This window comes from Vicugna pacos, chromosome 8 (assembly GCF_048564905.1).
Source record: "Vicugna pacos chromosome 8, VicPac4, whole genome shotgun sequence".
Taxonomy (NCBI): domain Eukaryota; kingdom Metazoa; phylum Chordata; class Mammalia; order Artiodactyla; family Camelidae; genus Vicugna; species Vicugna pacos.
In genome coordinates, this window is record NC_132994.1 from 76,564,277 (window position 1) to 76,587,127 (window position 22,851).

General features: G+C 56.0%; 1 protein-coding gene across 4 annotated transcripts; it reads right to left on the reverse strand.

The window, feature by feature from the left end:
* Nucleotides 1-10,858: 10,858 nt before the first annotated feature.
* PRR18 (proline rich 18) lies at nt 10,859-16,329 on the reverse strand. Of its 4 annotated transcripts, none has more exons than XR_012075128.1 (3): nt 14,277-15,351; nt 13,062-14,185; nt 10,859-11,714 (listed from the first exon to the last, which is right to left on the reverse strand). XR_012075128.1 is itself a non-coding variant. In XM_072966190.1 (3 exons), exon 3 carries the CDS (start codon nt 14,152-14,154, stop codon nt 13,348-13,350), a length of 807 nt encoding a protein of 268 aa, XP_072822291.1. In that variant the 5' UTR covers nt 14,155-14,185; nt 14,277-14,917; nt 16,214-16,329; the 3' UTR covers nt 10,859-13,347. The 4 variants fall into 4 exon arrangements, 1 of the variants encoding a protein (XP_072822291.1); XR_012075127.1 differs by having other exon boundaries at nt 10,859-11,718; XR_012075129.1 differs by having other exon boundaries at nt 10,859-11,337; nt 11,568-14,185.
* Between the last annotated feature and the right edge of the window lie 6,522 nt (nt 16,330-22,851).

The window sequence follows — 22,851 nt, forward strand, 5'->3', positions numbered from 1 at the left end:
TCTCGGAACTTCATCTTCGCTCAAGTTGAAGCAGAGTTACCTTCTATTTCTAGAAACCAAAGAACCCTAAAAATAGATTTTTGCTTTCTCTATTTCCCTACTTAAATGCTCTTAGGGATGGAGAAAACCGAAGTTACAAAGCTGTTTGTTTTTATTTAATAACTGGGCTAAGCGTGCAGATCCTGCCCAAATAACTCTGGGAGAGTCACTGCCTCGAGCTGGAGAAGCGCACGGTGGCAAGCCCGCCTTCTGCAGCCTGTGAAGCCGTCCAGTCGCAAACAGGGCTGCAGCTTACGCCGAGTAAAAGCCGTGGAATATGCATTGTAGTGCTGATTCTACCAGGATCCAAAACCAAAGAAACAATGTGAAAGCTCCCCTGTCCTTCCCTGGACATCCCGACCCCCTTAGCGAAAAGGACCTCAACTGATCTGCCCATCTCTGGTTGCTCCTGGTGCTCCCAATGAACTGATTTTTTAAACTGAGGTCCAATGAATTGATTTTTGAGTTACCAGCTTTCTTGCTGCCATGTTGAGAAATCACCAGATCACCATCTTACATGGCCACTTAATACTTTAGGTAAACGGTCATTGAAGAGTAAACGTGGCAATTTTTTAAGCATCCACGGGATGGCTGGTCCCATCCCGTGTAAAACTCTGGCAGATCAGAGGGACACGGAACACGTGGGGGGAAACTGGGGATCACAGCCGCGCTGTCCCGTTCCTGACTCTCCTGAAGCCTTGGCTGCGGCTTCTCCACGTGCCAGGAAAGCAGAATCCGCATCCCCCTTTAAGGAGGTTGTGTTAACGGTTTCTAGTCCGTGAGTGGAACGAGATGAATCACTCATTCAATTCAAAAGGCATTCATTCATTCATTCCCCTATTCATTCATTCAAGAGGTCTCTGGGTGCACTGACAGCGCTCAGGCGACTGCACCGGGGCTGGTACTGAGTGTAGAGGTGAATTACAGCTCCTCGGTTCCTGCCCTCGCCGGGAGGCATCTAACAGGAAACAAGAGACTGATGCAAAAATAGCTCCAACTCAAGGCAGGGCTTGGCCCAGGTCAGCGGAGAGCGGGGATGGAAAGGAGCGAAGTGCGAGCAGAGGGATGGCTCCGGCTCGGAGGCGGCACTGAGGTTTCAGGTGCAATGGTGACTTTGACTAGTTATCACAAGCTCCGCGGGAGAGCCTGGAGGTTGTGCAGAGGTATTTGGGGATGACCCTGGGCTGGAGCGGGGTAAGGGGACAGCCCTGAGGGGCAGAGCCAGGCGCCTGCGCCCAGCAGCCCCTGCCCGCGCCCCGGACCAGTACCTGTGCTTCCAAATCTCCAAGGACTACCCCCCCCCATTTCAAGGGCAGCTCAACGTGAGTTCAGGATGAGCACGTGCATCTGTAGGAGCCAAAAAGGCCAATCGGGGGCTTCAAGTCTTAATGAAAGGGAGGAAAGTGTCACTAACGGTGCTTTCCGCCTTCCAAAGCGGCCAGAAAGTTAGGGGAGGACTAGCCCCAACTCTTTCCTCCTTAGAGTTAAGCACCAGCTGAAATCTGAACCTCAGCGGTGTCCAAATCCGAAGTGATGTTTAACTCTAAGCACATAAGGCATGGAGCGCTTCTGTTTAAACCTTATTTCTCTGCCTGCTCAAAGAAACCCAGGAAAGGGAAGACGAGAGTTCATTTTTTCAACCCAGATACCGGCGATCACAGGAGATGCCCTTTCTCCTCTGCTCCCAACTGATCTTTCAGTTTTTAAATTTTAATACTGCAGAGCCACGAGGGGTGGTTTCCTGTCACTAGAAATCTACTTACTGTGCATGATGAAATTTGTGCTTGATTCTAGGCTTTGTAAGATGCTAGGTTTTTTTTGAGAAAGGAAAATCCAAACGAATAAGGTCCTGCAGTCAAATTAGTTGATGCAGAAACACGGCTGACTTCCGGAGACGCCAGGAGCGTGCGGCCCTTCTGGGAGAGGTCTTCCTGTTCACCTGTCACTTCCACGTGGCTGTAACCCACGAGCTCAGGTGTGTGCTCTGCCCTAGGCTCACTTTGTATTGTGGTTTTGTCATTTTAAGAAATCACTATTTGACCAAGATAGAGAGAGAATTCTGAATAAGGGTGACCAGGTCCTCCCCTTGGCTTTGCTGTGCACTGAAGGGCCCCTTATTTCTCTGAAGTGAGCGGGAGAGGCTGCGATGTTGGATTAGCTCAGGCCTTCCAGACCCTTCCAGCTGGCAGAGGAGACAAGGGGGGAAGGAAAGCGGGAGATGCCCGCGGCCGCACGCCTGACCTGTGCGGTGGCCCTCGACTTTCTGGACGATTCTCCTGATGGGAAGTAAAATCAGTGTGGGGAGGGCTCGCTGAACCAGAACGTCCCCGAAAGCCAGGAGTCTGCAGGTGTGGTAACCATGTGCCTTTTCATTCCCCCTCCGTCCAGAAGTGAGATGACATCAAGACACACTCTGAAGGTGATGCTGGCTCTTCCCAAAGGCTCTCAGGCTGTGCCCGAGGCTGAGAAGGACCACAGAGCAAGTCCACGCCCACAGCACCGTGCTGGTCCCCAGTGGCTCAGGGAAGCACGGCCCAGGGTGGCTGCTCAAACCTGCTGCAGCCCTGACACTTTGCTCCCAGGAGACACCGTGCAGGGCCTCCCCAGGGCCCAGACATTTGTTTGCCTAGGTTTTTGGTGACAGGAGGGTGTGGCCAGGGGCCCCTTTGATTCACACTGGTAACTGTCAGTCTTTTGATGGGCAAATGGGGGGTCTTTTTTAAATATCAGATGAATATTTTAATATGCTTTTAAAAAACATAATTACATTAGTTTCCAGGGTTTTTTTAACTGCAAAACGCACAGTACAGTGTCACCAGCAGCAAGGCTAACACACACCTGCCGTGGGGTGGGGCGGCTGAGGAGCCCACCCCCGGTGTCTCTCGGCTGCTTGGCGAGGAGGGCCTCGGGGCACCGGGGACGTGGACGCCAAACTCTTTCTTTAAAAGTCTAGTATCTTTGGTCATCATGAGCCGGTGACATTTTGTAATTTTTAAAACTCTGATCATGAAAGCTGCAGCCAAAATCATCATCCTGTGTATAGACACCCGATGTTCAGCAGCAGGCAGCGGAGCCCCCTGGCTCCATCAAGTATCCGGATTTGCAGACAGTATGTGGACGGCTTCTGGGTGCCCCCCGCACTCCTGCAGAATGAACACGCACCCCAGCAGCCCGACCCACTAGCTCACAGCTCAACGACACCAAGCAGTAAACTCTTCCGCGTGGACCTGGCTAAGGTTCCCGGAAGACAGCGGGATGTGCCCCCGCAGCACCGGCTTGCCCTGACAACACAGGCCCTGCGCGGGCATCCCGGATACTGTGCACAGGGGTCCTGAGCTCCCGATCTGCTGAACACGCCGACAGTATCGACAGGCCGTACCAGAGCTGGTCAGTCATGTTCTGGACACGGGGCCCGAGCTGAAGCAACAAGCCCTCCGTTCTCCACAGCTCAGTGTGAGATGTTGATGGCCCTTCAGAGCTAAAGGACAGTCAGGGCTCTGAGACACAGCCGGCCTCACTGTGCTGCCGTGGAGAAGGCAGAGTCAGTCCGGCAGTTCAGTGACTCCAGGCTGGGGGAGGCTGAGCGCACAGGGCCAGTCTTTCCAGTAAGGCTGGCACTGCGCCAGGGGTCCGGTCCACTCATCTCCCGTGGACAGGGCCCCAGACACATCTTATGTTCCAATATGTGTTTGAACAGTGATGTCAGGACACAGATGTGGGTCTGTTTCCTTAAAGCAGACCCTGAGGGTGTATCAGACTGCTTTTAAGCTTCGGAGAGTTTGTTTGGACCTGGAGGACGAGGGAGGTTTTTGCGGGAGGGGTACCAGTCAGGCATGTTACAAACCCACCCCCAGGTCCTCCTCCCACCCCCCGCCAGCTTCCTCCTGTCCCTCCTCCAGGGCCAGGGGACACTGGCGACCAGACCCGACCCAACCCTCCTGTCCATCTCTCCTGGCCCTGCTCTCTCACCCACCCTCCACCTCCCCTCGGAGAGAAGAGCCCACAAGCTGCCCGGGAGCAAACGGGCCCCCTCTGGCCTGCCCCACGCATAGCCGTGCAAATCGCTCCCTGCGCTTCAGTGCAGAAGTAGAATCTTCGTGCCACTGACAGTAAGTCTGTGTGCGCTGAGATCAGGGCCTGGACGACTGGCCGACTCCTGCCCTCTCCTGTCCTGGCCCAGCTGGAGTCGCCTCATTTCTGTCTCCTCATCAGTCAGCTGGTCTCCACGACGTTCCCAAACCCTCTGTAACCCAGCTGCTCACCTGCCTCCCCAGCGGGTCTCCTGGTGACTCTGAACAGAGGTCAGTGCGGGGGGAGAGACCCTCCGGCCAAGCGTCACTCACATGAGCACGGCTCAGTTTTCCCCTGGACATCCATCTGCCTGTCCGTTCTCCTGATGAGGGGCCCCTGCCCTACGTGGTGCATTTATAACATTTTGAGGGCACTGTTCTAAAACTCTGTCAAATACGCTGTTGTTGGTGGCAGGACAGGGGTAATTCCTGCTGGGTTTGTCAGGCTCCGAGCACAGGCAGGCGTCCTTGCAAAGGTGCCCATGACTTCCAGACACGCCTTCAGTGGAGACGGAAGGTGAAGGCACAATGGAACAATCTCCTGAACGAGGCCAGTCTGCCCCAGACAGCTGAGCTTCACAACAAAATGGAATCACTGAGGTCACCCGTCCCCAGCTGTCTGTGGCTGGCCCTTCCATCACACGCGGCGTCTCTCCACAGGCCCCGGGACGGCGCAGAAGAGGGTACTCGCTGTGCTTGGTCATGAATGAGCCCTTTGTTGGAATTCCGGTCTTGGCCACAAAGAACGGCAGTTGTTCCAGAACTCTCTGCCAGGGCAGCGCTGCAGTTAGCGAGTCCCATTCAGGGGTCTGTGCCCAACAGTAAACACCATGTCACCACGCGCCAGGCCGCGTCCCCCACCTGGAGCTCCCATCACCCTGGCCCGGGGGGAAAGCAGGGCAGACGGTGATGACTGAGGTCACTGAGAATGCGGGGACCTGGGACGGACCAGGCGGCTGGGCTCGGGCATCACCCTGTGACCCCTGGACACAGTGCCTCCTCAAGTCGCCGTCCCTTCAGGATCTGTCTTCCTTCTCCTTTACCCAGAAAGGTGGCTTCTTCTAAAAACTCCTTTTCAGCACGTCCCTGGGATAAGGTTTTCATGCTTTCATCCTAGAACCACATCTCCCCATCCCAGCCCTTCCGCTGTGTGACACACTCACGGTCTCAGGCGACAGGCCGTGATCCCTCACAAGCATCATGACTAGAAAGGTGCTGGCCCCTCCCCAGGGAAGCCACAGTGTGATGAGTCCGTGTCGCGAGGCAGTCCTGGGCGGGTTTCGGGGATGTTTCCCTGCACACGTGAGACCCAGCAGCCGGGGCGGCGCGGGGCGGACACACCTCTCCTTGTTGCCCCAGCATCCAAGGAAGCTGTGACTGCTGGGCGCTGGCCACAGTTTGGTTGCTGACACTCACCCAAGTGTCATCACATCACAAGTCCTCTCCTTTGTCTGTAAAACTAGCCAAAGAGTTTCACCCAAATCTGTGGTGGTAAATGTCAGAGCTCAGAATTAAGGCTAGTTTTCTGCAATAAAGGGCAAAAATAGGGCTGTGAGTTAGCAGATCCACACCCAGCGCCAGGGAGCAGGGCAGGGAGACTAAACCACAGAGGAGGGAGCCCGTGGGACCCAGGGACACAGTGGGTACCGGGGACGAGGCGGGGCATGCCCAGGGCACAGCAGAGGCTCCTCGTGCGACTGATGGGGCCCCGCACACAAGGCTTTGCCTGCAAAAGGGAAGTTATTTTTTCCAACACATTTGTGACTGTGTTTGGGGGCGTTCTGTTTATTCTTTCACTTAAGGCAACAGAGGTGAGATATTCCTTGCATCCCATCTGATGAATCCTGTGCAAAACAGAAAACACTTAAGCCTCAGATGTGTGAAGAGCAGCTATTCTGTTTAGCAAACTAGATATTGACCTTGGAAAGGAAATTTCCCTAAAATGAGGCAGAGAAACCTTGGGCTGCTGCGTGTTCCGAAGAGGACTGCTGGCAGTACTGGGAAGGCTGCAGACGGCGTCCTTCTGTCCCTGGTCTGACCGATCGCCCCTCTAAACTCCACAGCGTTGTCTTTACATCCGTCCTCTTATTCCTGAACTTGGCAACTTGTGATTTTTTTTCTGTTTTGATCAGTCACACTAGACACTACTCATTTTAACTAATCTTTAAAAAGAACCAACAGAGGGCTTTGTAGGTTTTCTCTATGGTTAGTATCCCATTTTGTTGATTTCCGGTGTGATGTTGGTCCACAGACGATTTTCAATCTATGCTCCGTGGAGAATTCAAGACTCCCCAAACTCACCCCGGGGGAGGTGCATGGACGTGGCCCCGCGTGGTGGTCCCCCCACACGCTCACCCACAAGCCCCTCACTGCTCGGTACACCTTTGAGTGAAGGGTTGGAACTTGACCCCAGCGACCTGGGTATGAGGTCAGTTCTGCGACGGGGCAGTGGGTGCAGGTGTGAGTTGCTCTGCCCTCCATGATTCACCTTCCCAGACAGGGGAAGGCTGCTGCGGGGATGAAACGTGCCCTGACAGCCAGTGCCGGCCGCATCCCACATCCCGCCCCCCGGGGCGGGGACACCGCGTGGAGCACGTGGGGGCCCCTCCGGGAACTGTGCAGAGGCCGTGTGCGCCAGTCCCATGTACTCCCGTGTGTGACCACAAGCAGAGACCACGGCAGGCATTTCAGGCAGAGGGAATCTCACGTAGCACACTGGTTTCAGAACTTGGAAGACCCGGAGAGGCCGTGGGAGTGTCGAGTCAGGTTACGGCGCCCACTGTGGTCGCTGCAGCCATGGCTGCCGGGCCGTTGCCACTGGAGTCAGAGCCTGCATGTGATGCCGTGAGAGGCTGCTGCCCCCATCTGCTGCCCCATATCTCCCGGAGCTGGACCTGCCACCTGGGTGGACCCGGGACCCACCGCGGGCCACGGCTGCTCCTGCTGTGGCACCACCAGAAGCAGAGAGGAAAAGAGGGCCTCCCTCCCCAACCATCCTGTCACCTGCAGTCACCCCCATCACAGGTCCTAACTGGAAGCCAGTGGGCAGGTGAGTCTGGAGGTGCAGTCTGCGTGATTCCTGTCTCCTGAGGGGGTGGGAGGGAGCAGAGCCAAGAGCCAGCAGGTGATGGACACACATCCTGGGAGGCAATGGAGCAGGTATCCAGCCCGCCTGCCTCTTCTGTGTGTCTGGCACCTGTCCATCTGTCTGTCTGTCCTGGCTGTCTACCTAGCAATAGCTCTGTCTCAGTCCATTTGGGCTAGTGTAGCAGAACGCCATAGACCAGGGGCTTATAAACACCAGGCAGTGATTTCTCCCGGTTCTGGAGGCCAGGAGTCCAAGATCAAGGGGCCTGCAGGTTCAGTGTCGGGGGGGGCTGGCCTCCTGGCTCACAGACACCGTTTTCTCACTGTGTCCTCAAGGGGAGGAAGGGGTGAGGGAGCTGTTGGGGGGTCTCTTTTATAAAGGCACTGATCCCCTCTGTGAGGGCTCCACCCTCGTGGCCTCATCACCTCCCGGGTCCCACCTCCCAACACCATTAGATGGGGGTCAGGAGTTCAACATGCGAATCTTAGGGGAACACAGACTATCAGTCCACAGCACTCTCTCTCCGTCACCCATCTACCTACTATCTACCTATCTGTCTACCTGTCATCTACCTACCGACGTATCTATTATCTGTCTACCTGCAGAGTTCAATTGTAAACGTGTCATCATACCTGCTCAATCTACTGTTTCTTCTAGCTGTAAAGAGAACCTCCTTAAATTTCATCTTATAAGTAACAGACAGATAAATCCAGTGTTAGTATCAGATCTTTGTTCATTCTACAAATTCTTATCCCCTCAGTGTTCACCACAAGTGCATCACAATTCTTTTGACTCCAGTCTTTTGAATCTTGACGTTTGTCACCTGATGATATAAACACTATAAAAGTCCCCAAGATGACCAAATGACACCCACTGCTTCATCTAGAGAGTTGGTAGAGGCCGCGGGGAACTGGAGCTGTGCCTGTGGGCACCGGACGCTCCGTGTCATCCAAGGGAAGTCGTGCAAAATCTCTCAAGGTGACCACTTTTGGAGGACTTATTGGATGGGATCTGAAGCGTACCTTAGAATTAAGTCTCATCACTTTACGTGGAACTGCTCACACACCTGTTCACGAGGCAGTGGGGAGGTTCTGAGTCTCTGCAAGCACTCATTACTCTCAGAGCGCCCAGGGTAAGCCCCCCACCCTCCACAGTCTAGAGCCCCGGGGGCGACAATTAAAGCGAGCTGGGAGGGCAGGGCTGGGTTCCGAGCCCTGAACGGCCACCAGCCCTCAGGAGTGGGAGTCTAAGCGGGAGCACCACGGGGCTGACTGTGGGAGGTGGCCCACTCTTCAGCGTTACTTCCGCCCGCTTGCCTCTGACAGGTTTGAAGACGTACGCGGTTTACCTACAATGAAGGTCTCAGATCACACTTGCCTCCCTCCCCATCTTTCCATCTGCCCTGACTCTTGGGGGACACACCGAGCACAGTCATTCCCAGAAGAGCGACCACTATTTCAGACCCGTGGCCAAGATGCCTGGGCCCGTCCACCTGACCCTGTCCACGTCGGACCGGGGTCCTGGCCTGTGATCACTTTCTGTCCTTTCTCCCGGGCGGGGCTCTGCCACAGCAGAGGCAGTTTTCTGGTGTTCCAGGCCAGTACCTGCTAAATACCTGAGCCCACCTAAAACTACTTCCTAAAAGTTCTCTCTTATTTTTTTGCAGGTTTCCATGTAGTCCACCTCCATCAGGTGGGATGGCCCAACGTGGGAGAGGACACAACCAAATTATCCCACTGGGCTTCGTCAGGAACTAATCGCGATATGCAGAATATTTACGCATCTGCTGGAAACTGTATTTAAGCATCCTGTCCATCGCGTTGTATGTAATATAAATAAACACGTAACACAAAAATAGTTTTCTCTAAGAAAAAGTTTGTCTCTTGTACTATGTTAGTGTGTCTCATTATTAGATGCTGAAATTAACAGCTCACTATTTTTAATTTTGCCTTTGCCACCAGGAAGCCCAGAGCTAAGTTTTGTGTTTTGCTTGAAATAAACTTGAAATAAGAAGCTAGAAGACAACAGGCATGTTTATTTTTAAACTCCTTAGGGAAGTGAAAGTGTATCTCCCACCACACATGTGCATTAAACGGTCAGACAGAAAAATCTCAGAACACTGCAGCCAGGGAGGGTTTTCATTTTGCACGTATGAGTGCCAGACAATAAAGGTGTTTAAGTGTGAAGTTCTTTTTTCAGTGGAGGGACTGGGGACTGAACCAAGGACCTCATGCATGCTAAGGATGTGCTCTACCACTGAGCTATACCCTGCCCCCTGCAGATTTTTTGCAGAGGTAATTACAACTGACCTTGAGCTGGGGGCGAGCAGGCGTGGTCCCAAATACATTGCACACACCTCACCGTAATCCATACCAGTATTCACTATGTCGTCTTATCCCCATCACACAGAGATGCAGAAGTTTAATGAGGTGGCTGACAAAGAACAGCATCCTTTGGTAACTCTGGCCCCGAAGGCTCCAAAGGCCACCTTTAACCTCCCCGAGGTACCTTCTCCCAGAGCACACTGGGGAGGTGCTCAGTCTCTCAGCTGGGCACGGGGCCACCATCCCAGCAGCACCCCTTTTAGCCCTAGCCTCTGAACAAAGGCAAAGCTGGTCTGCACGGGGCCACTCCAGGCACCTCACTGGTGCAGCTCTGTAATGCACCAGGGTTCTGACTGCTGAATTTACACAGGCTGTCAGTTCAGGGCTTACTTTGCATGACACACTACAGGTGGCTGGAATTTCCACGAGAAAACCAAAGGTCCAAAATTATAATTTCAGAGTCAGTTTCATATGACCAGGTCCCACAGATCACTACCCTCAGTGAGATTGTGTCATTTCTCCGAAAACCACAAAACTGAAGTTTCTGATTTCTGGCATCTGCTTTTTCCAGAAATAGAACAGATCAACACAAAACTTCTCTCAAAGTGCCAGGGTATTCCCTAAACATGTGGAATTGAATCACACGTGTTAAGGCTCTGGAGTCTCACAGGCACTGCCACTAAACTCAGAGGCTCCACCCTCTGGGTGCCAGTCCCCCAGCCCTGTGGCAGGAGGGTTAGCCCAGGATGCCATTCCTTATCCAGAGAGAACATGGTCCCCACCTGCTTCCTTCCACGGGCATCTTTTTTTAACTTCTTCTCCATGGACCTGAAGATTTCAGAGGCAGACCACAGTTACGAAGTGATTATGCCCCACTTTGAGTAATCTGTGGTCCTCATCGTTGTGCACATTGACCCTTTAACGTCTGATTGGGATGACCTACCAGACTGAAAGTTCTTTCAGCCAAAGAAAAATGTTCTAGTGAGTGTGTGTAGAAGGAGTTCTTAGTATCGGGTCCGTGAGCTTCCTAAAATAAGTGTGAATTTGGTTGTCGGGTGGTACCTATCCCTGGAGTGTATCTGGAATACAGCTCTCACGGGGGTTCATGACCCAACGGGAGGTTAAGCACTATTGCCAAACAGACTTACTATGATACTATTTGACTAGCATTGGAATTCTTAAAATCCTGGCCAGTGCTGGCAGTAATTAAGGCCAATGGACCTTTGCCAACCCCTGGAAATTGCAGAGCCTCAGGTGGGGCAGCCCCACAGAGAGACCATCTGGAAAGAACTCTCACTACCTCGGTGATCTCGTCCTGACCAGTGTTACACAGCCTCCAAAAAAGAAACACAGGCGTTGAATTTCTCTTTTATTTAAACACCAAGAAACTGCAGCGCAGTGACTTAGAAAACATCCTCATAGCATCAGTTACGACATGAACATACACCACGTGTCTGTTCGGGTGGGCAGAGCCTTTTCCGTTTTATGAAGGTGGCCGACCAGAACAGCATAAATGGTCCACACATCTGCTCTGAAGGTAAAGACCAAGGCACACAACTCCACTGACGTCGCAGAGGAGGAAAAAGCGCGACTTACTGCAGCCAGTTAAGAGGGAGATGAGGGTTCTGGCGGCTGGGGGAGGCTGGGGAAAGGGAGACAGACAAAGGACTGGACGGGACACAGAGAGACCCACGAACGTCAGCAGCAGGACCGAGAGACGCGCAGGCAGATGCAGAAAGACACTCCCCAAGGGCGAGTCCTTCAGGAAAGTCTTCAAAATGGTGTTACTGTCACAACAGGCAAGAACCCGGGCCTCCTAATTGGCAGTATTTACACTTAATGCAAACGAGCCCAAGTTACGATGCTGCCCACCCTGAACTCAGTCAGCTCACCCTCAACCTGCCAGTTACCGTCCAGAAAGAGCCCCCTTCCCCCAGGACCAAGCTCTGCTGACTCCTCAGGGGGCGGCCAGAGCAGTCAGACACACGTGCCCCGACTTCACCTCCGAACCACGGCGGGCTGGGCCTCGAGGGTACCAGTACTCACCTTAAACACAAGACTGTCAAGCTCTGTGCACTCGCACGCGGGGCAGGAAAGACAAGCTCTTCAGGGGTGGGCTTTTGCTTTCGCATCTCATCTGGTGGCTGATCTAATTCAGCCACAAAATTAGATGCTTCAGGGCCAACTAGATTTCTGCCTAGCGTGGGAGAGAGCGAGATTAGAGCAAAGATCTCCACAAGAAAAATACAAATTTGGTTTTTTAAAATGTAAGGCTTCAATGCAAAATATCATTAAGACTTGACACATTAAAGTCTAATGAGATCAACAGTAAACTAGTTATTAACTTTTACAAAATAAGTCAAAAATTGAGGTAATACATTACAGTCTTCTATAATCAACTTTATCTGATTAGAATATTTCCCCCCTGCTCCATCTTAGAGTAAAATATACTCAGATGCATGGAGGAAATATCTAGAAATCAGCATGGAGTTAGTAGGGAAGAACACGAGTCCTAAAAGGTGGAGGCGTCTTCCTCTTTATTCAAATAATAGAACTTTTCTTTTTTAAAATCACTCTATACAACTGTACAAAGCCGCTGTGTCACTGATTTTCACGCAGTAATCAGAAATACTGAAAACATACACATCTACCCTGTGCTCCCCAGTTTCTCCCTAAAGAAATGGCTCTCTGGCCTGGAACATCTCCTCTGCGTCTGGGTGCAGCTGTCTGCACGCGCCCTCTCCCTGTGGCCCCACCTCTTTTCCGTAGCACAAAAGAGATTTTGTGAGCAGAGCTTCAAATAAAGAGAATGCACAGCCTCGCCCCTGCTCACACCCTAACCCGGACGTTCAAAACAATGTCCGCAGCTGTGCTGCAGAAAGACCCCGGTTTGTGTGCGTGTGAGAAGGTGTGCGAGTGGAGAGGGTATGGGTGGATGAGAACAAACCATGAACGAGTGTGTCAGTGTGCGGATGTGTGACCACGTGTGCATGAGCGTGTATCAGTGTGCATGGTGAGCACACGTGAGCGTGAAGGTAAGCATGCGTGTGTGAAGGCGTGCGTGTGTGCGTGTTGAGTGTGCGTGAGTGCGTGTGCAGGCTCGCGGGGGCGCGCGGCCCGCAGGGCTGCACTGCCCGTGAGTCGGGTCCGACCACAGAGCACTGCCTTCATCCCGGCGTCCACCGGCCGCCGGACCCGATCCTGCCTGTCACTCCCCTTCCCCTTCGAGCTGGGAATCGACGTTCACTGGAGTCTCCGGTATCCGAGAGACGCTTAGTTCTCTACTCGGGAGAAACAAAATCATAAACGCAGCACCACGTCCGGTTCTGCACCAGACGGCCACCCTCCCGGACCCCCTAACACCTGACTGTCACCTGCTGCTCAGACCAGGGCACCAGCAGAGCGGCACCCACAGACCAGACCAGGCTCGCCCCCAGGCAGAGGGTCTCCGGGACCCACACGACCCTTAGGGGTGGGAGCTGACGCATTCTTCCAGCTGCTCCCCCCACCTCCCCCCAACACCACGAGCCCCAAGGACACCTGTGCGCGCGGAAGAGGCCAGAATGGTGCAGAGGGGAGGGGCCAGGCAGGAGGTGGGCTCTGGGGCTGTGGGGTCAGACGAGGCCGGCGGTGTCCCGCGCGGGCCGCGCCGCTCTCCGGAGCCCAGGTGTGCGGTGGACGACAGCCGAGGCCGTGTCTCCCCCGAGGGCGCCCAGGCAGGGCAGCGCGTCCCGGCGGTGGGCGGTGGGCGGTGGGCGTCGGGCGAGCGGGTCCCCGCCCCCCAGCCTCCTCCCCCGCCCCCGCCGGGCCCGGCGCGCAGGCGCGGTCACAGCGTGCTCAGGTGCGGCAGCGCGGCCAGCGGCCCCGCGCGGTCGCGCGCCGCGGCCGCCGACTCCACGCCGCGCAGCCACTCGGTGCACTTGCGCACCAGGCCCTCGTCGGCGGCCTCGGCCTCCTCCTCGTACTCCACGTCGTCGTACTTGTGCCGCTCGTTGAGCAGCGACACCTTGAGCAGCGGGCGCAGGTCGGCGGGCCGCGCGCCGGGGTCGGGGGTCTGCTGCGCGCCGGGCGAGGGCGGGCGGCGGGCGAGGCCCGCGGCTCGGGCCCGGGACCCGGGGGGCAGCAAGCGCCCGGCGTCGGCGGAGGGCGCGGGGAGCGCCCGGCGGGGCCGCGCCAGCAGCTGCCTCTCCAGGTGACGCCTCTGGATGAGTAGGACGGCCTCGGGCGTGAGGCTCAGGGAGAAGCGCAGGGCGGCGTCGGGCCCGCCCCCCGAGGCCGTGGTCCCCGCGGAGCCGTCGCCGGAGCCCGCCGGCCGGGGCGCGCACGGGGCGGAGGCGCGCGGGCGGCCGGGCGCGGCCTGGGGCGGGGCGCGCGGAGAGGCCGGGCCGGGGGCGCGGCGGGCCGGCGGCCTCCGCAGGGTGGCTGAGGGCCAGGAGCTGGACAGTAGCACCGGGGGCCGCTCGGGGGGCCGCCTCTTCTTCTCCGCGGTCGCAGCGGGCGGCGAGGGTCCAGGCGGGGCGCATGCGGGCGCTGCCACCTTGCGTGGGGCGCTGGGCTTCCGGGGCGGCGTGCGCGAGGCGGGGACCCCCGGGGCGGGGGTGGGCGGCGGCGGCTGCAAGGGCGGGAACGGCATGACGCTGCTGACCCGGCGGGTCGTCAGTGCCCTGGAAGGAGAGGGGCGGCTTTAGTCTTGGGTGCGCGGAGCCCTCCCCGTGCTTGGCCGGAGTCGGCCCCTGGTCCTCCCTCCGCACCCACCTCCGTCCAGGCGCAGCATCTCCGGCTTCCTCACGTCCTGGCGCTCACTCTCAGGGACTTTACACCCAGGCACCTTCCCTTCCCTTCCCTTCCCTTCCTTCCTTCCTTCCTTCCTTCCTTCCTTCCTTCCTTCCTTCCTTCCTTCCGGGGCCGGGGGCTCTGCCCAGACTCGGGGTCTCCTCGCCCCGCACGACGAGGACGGCCCCCGGGGCCGCCCGGCAGCGACAAGTAGGGGCACCGCCTGGTCCAAGCCGAGCGAGACGCGCCGGTGGGAGGAGGAGCCGGGTGCGGTGGCCGGGGACGCAGCGGGGCGAGGTGCAGCTGCGCCTGGCTGGTGTCAGATCGACTGGGACCAGAGAGGCTACCCAGCTGGCCTTCCACCGCCAGGGGCTAGTTTTAATCCATCAGAGGCGGGGAGAACCGGGCGTGTCCTAAGTCCTAGGCGGAGTCTTTGCACGTTGGAGAGAAAATCCTGTACAACCTCTCAGTGCCTTTAAGATGGTGGGAGACAGCGGAAGGTACATCTGGCCGGGCTGGCCTCGAATTCACGTATCAGAGGAGAAAGCTGGCTGGAACTTAGAGGTGGGGGAAAATCAGTGAATCTTTCCGGTTTTGTGTTTTCCATAAGGTTGATGCAGCTGCTGAAAGACAGTCATTTTAAGGTTAACAACCTAGTTTTCCTTGAGTAGGCAAAATAGGCCAGTTTCAGTTATATAATGATACAGAAGCTATCAGACTTGAAGTTCTTTTAATGAGTGATTCCCGTGAGCAAAGGAAAATATTTATTTCTCTGACAGTGGTTCAAAATGAATGAGACATCTTCAGTGTCAACTTAGATTCTAATGGTAGAGCCACGAAAACATTCCTACAATATTCAGATGTTTGCTAAATGAATAATTAACTGAGTAATTACAAAGTAATGCATCATAAAGTCGAAGTTTCATATAAGCAGTCCCTGCATTCTGTGCCGAGAATTGTCAGTTGTTTAGATCTCATCTCCGAAAAACATTTGCCATAGGATACGCCTTCCCGGCCTAACTCAGGAACATCATTAGGTTGTGCTGGTTACGGCCCCAGGTTAGCTCAGAGCATCGAACATGGGTAAGCTCAACTGTGACCTGGGCCAGCCATCCCAGCAGCGCTGCCCAGCTCCCCACTGCCTCTTGTTGCAGCACCAGCACCTCCCTGCTCTTGGTGGCCACAAGGACACTGGCCACTGTCCCTCCTTCCTAGTCCCATGTGTCCCCGGTTGAGGTGGCCACAGGGCCAGAGCACAGCAAAGGGAAATGTCTCACTTCAGCTGGGCGCGGAGGGGTGCTTAGGCCCCATAACCCACACCCTCAGATCTTCCCCACATGTACACATTCGCCATACAATATGCAAACACAGCTTCAGGACACTGCTCCCTGCTGTCCCCTTCCCTGCCAGAGCCGCAAGGGTAACCTGTCTCTTCCCACAGCTCAGGGCAGCTCAGGGTGGATACGTGTGAGACAGTTCAGGTCAGAAAGTCCCTGTCATCCGTGTTGAAATCACATACATTTCATTCCAAGTCTCAGTATTTCTGGGCAGGTGTGGACTAGGTTTGTAAGCGGTGGCAGCAGGTGGCCACTCCTGCCAGGAGTGCAGAGGACAAGGGTGAGGTGAGGCCACTAAGACGGGAGAGGATGAGGAGGGGGCTGTCGGGTACCACTTCTCGCGGGCATGGCCCCAGATGGAGCTGGACACCCAGAGGTTTGAGTGTGGGCCTCAGCAGTTCAAAAGCTGTAACAGTGTCAGCGACTGGGTTTCTCTTCTGCCTGTTTGTAACTCTGAGGGTGTTCAAGAAGTGGTGACAGTTGGGGGGGTGAGCGTGGGTCGGCAGTCTCATGGTCACCACAGCTCGTGTATATTGACTGGAGTGCTCTGTGGCTGGCACTCTCCCGGCTGCTCTGACTTACCTCCACTCTCCTGGGGCACAGGCTCAGGTGTGGCAGCATCTCCCAGCACCACAAAGCTCCCGTGGGACGGAGATGAGCCTTGGTCCCAGCAGTGGGGTGCCAGAGCCCCGCCCCTGCCGTCACACTGCAGAGGAGGAAAGTCTGCGGCCAGGCTGATGGGGTGAGGAGCGCCCTCCGCTCCACTGAGGCAGAGACCCGGCATTTTCCTCCGAGAGAAAGTGAGAGTCCTCAGACTGACACCCACACCCCCACCAGTCTGGTCACCGGTGCCGTCCAGGTCCCCCCACATCTCGGCCCAGCCCAGAAACTAGGAGGCTCTGGGAGCTGGAGTCAGCCTGACCTCTGGGGCGGAAAAGTAAACGCTGAGCACTACCCCCCCATCACCCACCCAGGCTGGAAGGGCATTCCTGCCCCTTCTCTCCCCAGAGGGCCCCATAAGCACCCCTGTGGGCTTCCAGGAGGCCCCATACCTCATGGTGGGCTACTGCCCCGGAGCGACGGAGGAGTTAGCGTTTCTGAAGGCACTCTGGTCCTCAGACTCTGCTGAAGCATCCAGATGACAACATCACTGCCCCCTGCCAGCGACCTCGTCCACCTGAAACCTCCAGCCCCTTGAATTGGAGGCTAGGAAGACTCGCGTGGGCCTGGAAGGGGGCGTGGGAAAGCAGCAGGTGTCTCCTCCCTGTCACTGGTGGGCTGGCTATTAAGGAATCCGTTACACATTCTGTTTGTTTGGTTGACTTGACTGGCCGGTGACAGTTATCAGTAAGGAGGGTCACCCCAGGAGCACACAGCCAAACTTCCGTTCAAAATAGGGGATGTGATGGAAAAGTGATTAGTCAAGAAATATAGTCCAGTTTAACTCATAATTTATGTGGGATTTTGCATAACATGCCCAGAACACAGCAATGGGGATAAACGATACATTACATAGTAAAACTGGAGTACTGGAACCCTGTGTCCAGCTAACCTGCTTCACAGCGCTCTCTGGGATCACCAGAGCACAAGGGTTGATCTCTAAAACACACGATTACATTTCATCTTGAGGGTATGAAACTTACTATTTCCAGTAAGCTGGTTGATTTGAAAGGTCATTTAAGCAAAATCAAATATAGGTACTCAGAATGGTTCTGATCTTTTACTCATGATATTTAATTTTCAGATTACATTTATTTTCAAATTTCAAATAAACAGTAACTATAATTTTCCACTATTTGGAAATTAATGGTACTTTTTTCCTCCTACTTTTCTGTCAGTCAGTGTGTGGACAAAGACTTTTAACTGGTAACAACCCTTAATATTTCCAGAATGAATAAAATGTATGCGGAAAATATTTGTCACTAAAATAAAATACCAAGAGGAGCATATCCAGGGAAAGTAGAGGGTAACTGTTCCACAGGTTCGAACTGAAAATTACGGAGACTGTAGTATGACGACCCCAAACGGCCGTGGGCGTGCCCCCCCTTCACCACCCGGGCCCCAGACACCATCCAGAACGCGCGTGCGCTGCCTGCGCTGTGTCCGCGCCGTGGAGCTGCAGGCTCATTAGATGACAGCGATGATCACACCGTGACACCAGCAAAGTGGCCACTGTTTTCATTTTCCTCATTAGCTTGCTAAGGTCTTATTCTGCGAAGGCATGTACTTCCGTGTTCAGAAAATTTCATAAAGGAAAACTCATCAGTATTATTTTAATTACACCCACTTCCTCCCATATTCTGTACTTTTTTCTGTATTTTGAGTCAAAGCATTGTACTTGATGTAGAGGTAACTACTCCAATGCCTAGAACTAAAACTAAATCTGAATTTTAAAACATGGAAAGCTAATTCTAGTTTTAAAAATCCTATTTTATTACTGAGAAATAGAGAACTTGGCCAATAATTTTTTTAAAAACCCTAAATTTCTTCTAACATTGGTCTGTTACTATGAAAGGCTTTGGGAGTAGAAAACATTTAGGAAGTTGTTCAGATGTTACTTACTTTAGATTCTTTCTCTTTTCCATCATTAAGGTAATAACCCATTTTATCTGGATTACTTCATTGGAACCTCATGAGAACCTGACAAGAGAAGAACAAGGAATACTTGCATTTTACAGATGAGGAAACCACGGGTTGCCCAGGTAGCCGCAGCCCGCGGCCAGGGTGAGCCCTGCAGAGGCGGTGAGACCCCAGGGCACGCCCTCCGCTCGGTGCCGGTGGGCCTGCAGACCGCTTTACGCTCTTGGGACCCAAAGAGCTTCTGTTTCGTGGCCTCTATCTACTGATGTTAACCTTGTTAGAAATTTAAACTGAGGCTCCAAAGAGGTGTTTATTAATACATTTAATGAAAATAATATTTTCTAAAACAAACAAATCAAAGATGAATGGCGGCTCTGGGCTTGATCCTTGTGTGATCACAGGCCTGCAGATGCGTGACTCTGCTGTGCACTCAAGGTAGATAGAGGGAGAGGTGCGGTGTCTGCGGGTTATTACCAAAGTAGACCCTGAAAGGGCCCCCAGGACCCCAGGCATGTCCCTGGCCTGGGCCACACGTGGACAGTTGCTGCAGTGCCTGCCGGGTTACAGAAGGAGCCCACTCTGATGTCCCTTACCCTCATCCTGGCTAGTAGCCACGTCCTCCACTTTGAAAGCAAAACTTAATACTCGGTGCCTTCCTGTAACAACCTGGGAAAAAGTGAAGCGAATAAAAACATGCGATCATGCAGGAGAAGTCAGAGGCTGCGCGATTAGAAATGGCACGCCTTAGGGTCTGCGACATCTTTTTCTTGCGAAATTTGGGTTTTAGCTGTATCAAAGGCACACACAGTGTCCCCTTAGGGCAGGGAGAAGCAGTGGCTCTGAAGCTCATACTGAGTGGAACCTGTGTGCTGAGCGCTGGCTCAGAAACCCTGGGCCACGGACACTTGTGGGAGCCTAGCCTGGAGAGATGGGGTCAGGCAGCGAGGTCCTGGCAGAGTGGAAGAAAACAAGGCGAGGACAGAGACCCGAGTAGTCCGAGCCGCCCTGGGGGGCACGGTCGCTGTTACCCAGCAGCTGCGCCTCCCCGCGGCCTCAGGGAGGGTGCCTTCTCCAGCAGAGCGCTCGGTGTTGGCTGCGGCCCCGTCGCCTCCGCGCGTCCTGTTCCACAGTAAACACAGGCGCCGGACGTTCCCCACGCGAGCCAGGTGGTTTTCCGCGCTCCCTCCCTCCCGCAAAAACAATCTGCTTGTGAAGTTGCTCCTTAAATAATTCACTTGAAACGAAAATGCTAAAAGTAAGGGTGGCAGCATGTCAACTGAGGAAGGCGCTGTGTCACCGGTCGGAAGGTCCCAGCACAGGGACTCTGCACGTGCCGGGGCCTTCACCCCAGCGCCGCGCGTGCTACGGCCGCTGTCAGGCAGCTTGGTAAAAGCCGAGCGTGGTTTTGAGTGACCTTGTGAATGCTGTCATAGCTAGTTTACATGTCAGGGGCGTTTATTTAACGTTAAAGGGAAGAACAGTCGAGTCCACGTTCCCTGGGTCCCAGCGTTCCCGGGATGGGGGGGTGGAGGGGTCTGCAGGCCGGAACCCGGCTGTTTCCTCACCTCACCCCCGTCTCTGGGGTGGGTCCCCCGCAGACCCCCACAGGTCTTCTGTGGACGCCGCCACATGGAGGGCCAGCCCATCACTCCCCAGCCAGCTCCTGACAGGACACCAGTCACTGACCGCCAGGGCCTGTGAGGCCACCCCAAGGACTTGTCATTACTGCCATCACCAGCAGGACAGGCTCCGCACCGCGTCCTGCCGTCTCCTGCACGGCGGTCCTGGTGCTGTCGAGCCTGTGGGGCTGGACGCCCCTGTCCCGCCATCCTGAGGGCTGCTCTGGGACCACTCGGGTACCTAGCGTTATGTCCCAGAGGCTCACAGAGATGAGTATAAAGCAGTTTTTCAGATGCCCACGGCCCTTTTTAACGTCCTATCTGCTGGGTGCCGTGGCCAGGCAGGGCTCACCCCCATGTCCAGCAGGTACCAGCAGAGCCTCCTGTCAGACGTCTTCTTGAGATAAGGAAGTGGAAGCTTACAGAGGCCAGCACCTTGTCCAAGTGCAAACAGCTGGACGTGGGGGAGCCGCCTGCCCTCCACACAGTCCAGGCTGCAGGCCATCCTGGGGTCACCGAGCTCTGCTCCCCTTCTGACAGCTGCCGGGGCCTCCAACCTGAGAGGGCCCTGTGTTCATGGCAGACTTCAACTCTTGGTGGGGAATGACTTTGAGGAGCTGGCAAAAGCAACGGAATACAGAAACAGTCCTGCAGTGGCGGGGGAGGGGAAGCCTTTCCACCAACCCGCCTGTGAGCCTCGGCATGAACCCCTCAGCGAGGCGGAGAGGGCAGCAGGGACACGTGTCCGGGGTGTGGCCTCCACGCTGTATACCAGCTGCAGGACGCGCCGGAGACCTGGAGGTGAGGGCCACAGTGGGAAACAGGAACACCAGGGTGGGGACACGTGCGGACAAGCCTGCTAAGGATCTGGACCTCTGACCACGACAGGCCCCCTCCCAGAGGGGACGCCGGTCCCGACGAAGTGTGCAGGGAAGAGCCTGACGAATTCTCCCTGAGATTAACAAGACTGACCTGTGACCTTCACAGTGCCTAGCACGGGCATGGGCAGACCTCTCTCACTGTCCCAGCCTGCGGGGGACACACATGCACCATGTCCCACTCACGCCCATGGGCTCTGAAGCCCACAGCGATGTCCCTCCTCCCCCGTAGGGATGGGGACGGACCAGCTATGTGGCCAGACCTGCATTCAAGCCCCGACTCCGGGAGCGTCAGTGCTGCAGCCGCCTGGGCTGGACAGGGCATCTCCACGAAGCCAGCGCTCCGACCAGCTGGGAAACAGCCTCGCTGTCCCAGGGGTCACCCTCCTGCGCCATCTCCCCGGACGGAGTAACTCTCTTCCCTGCCCCGAGGCCACGCCCCCACCTCCACGGTGGACACCTAACCCCAAGCTGCCCTGTACCCTGTGCTCGGACGGTCTGCACGGTCCAGCAGTGCGCTTCCAGCCGGCTCCGGGGGCACGGCGCCCCAAGTGTGACTCCAGCAGCGGCCTCTGTCTAAAGATGAAGACACCGTCCAGGATAAGGAGTGTCTGCTGCCTGCCCACCGCCCCTCTCTTGTGCTGACCCCTAGCAGACCCTCGCTTCGGTCTGGCCGAGGCCAACCACTCGTGCAGGACCACGCTGAGCAAGTTACAGCATTTCAGTTAAAAGAACACAGTCCGTCTGGAAGCAGTGAAATTAGAGCTATTTCTTAGTAAGATTCCCAGATCTTTCTGCTTGAGGTGGTTTGAGGTGTGGACACAGAGGAGCAGGATGCGGGGATCTGGAGGCAGAGGGCAGGGGAGAGCCCAAACTCTGGACGCAGACAAGCCTCGTCCAAGCCCGCCCCAGCCATGCCGGCCCTGCCGCCCTGGTGAGCTGCCCATCTCCGCCAGTCTGCCCACTTGACCAGGAAGGAGGGCAGGCCCCCAGGGTCTGACTGGGAGGAGGCGCCTGGAGGCTGTGGGCACACGACTGCCATCCCCTCGTCTCTCCTGAGGACCGAGATCTCTACTGCTGTGTCCTCCACTAATTGAAAGGGCATCCTCCTCCTCCCAGCTCCCCGCTGCTTGCAGCGTCAAACTCCAGCATGGCCTCCGCACACGCCGTGTCCCTGCTCCCTGCGCGCCGTCCTCCCCCTCCTCTCCATGCTCTACCTCTGCCCTCCCTGAGCCCCCACGATACGCGGTGGCTCGTAACCACAGACACCACACCTTCCAACAGGAATGTGCCTGCCTCTCCCAGAACTGGGACCGCTTTGGGGGCGAGACTGTTGCGTTTTCATGTGCCACCACCCCTGGTGCGGTCCCTGCTCCCTCACCCCCTCAGCCCCACACCAGTGCCTGGCTTCCCTGTCCTCCCCAGGCTGGCCCTGGACTCCGTCCTGGTCGGCTCCTCCCACCGGCTCCCTACTTCAGCGACACCGAGTACCTGGCCTGCTCCGGCCCGACATCGCCTCCTCCCCGCACAGCTCTCGGCTCCAGGCGGGCCTCCGGAACACTCCACAGCCCCCGAGAAGAAACGCTGCCCTCGCCCCTCACAGGCCCCTCCTTTCCCGGCCCCGTCGCCAGGACTGCACCAGGCAGGCACCTGGGCCCCCTTCCCGCAGGTGCCTTTCTGCGGCTGAGTCACGGGACCCGGGCCAGTGCCGGGCTGGGGGCGCTGGGCGGGGAGGAGCTGAGGGGAGGCCGGGAGCAGGGCTACCTCTCCCCCGAGGCTCCAGCCCTGCCACGCAGGCTGCCGTAGGCGCCGCCCGCCCCGGCCTCCCTCCGGGCCGGGCTGAGGCGGCTTCTTCCCGTGCCGGGGCCACCAGGGCCGGGCGGTCAGCCCTCCGCCTGCCTCCGCGCCAGCCGCAGTGTGACAGCCTCCTGGGGACGGCCCGGCAGGCTCTGCTTTCAGGCGGTGCCTGAGCCACCACTCACAAACGCACCGTGTCTTTCCCACATTTACCCTCAATCGCGTTATCAGGGCAGGGAGTGCGCCTCATTCGCTTTCCCACAGGAAGAGCACACAGTGCCCAGGCTGAATTTTATTCAACTGAACAGTGTGCCCCCCACTTAAAACTTAAGTCTGACCAAGAAAA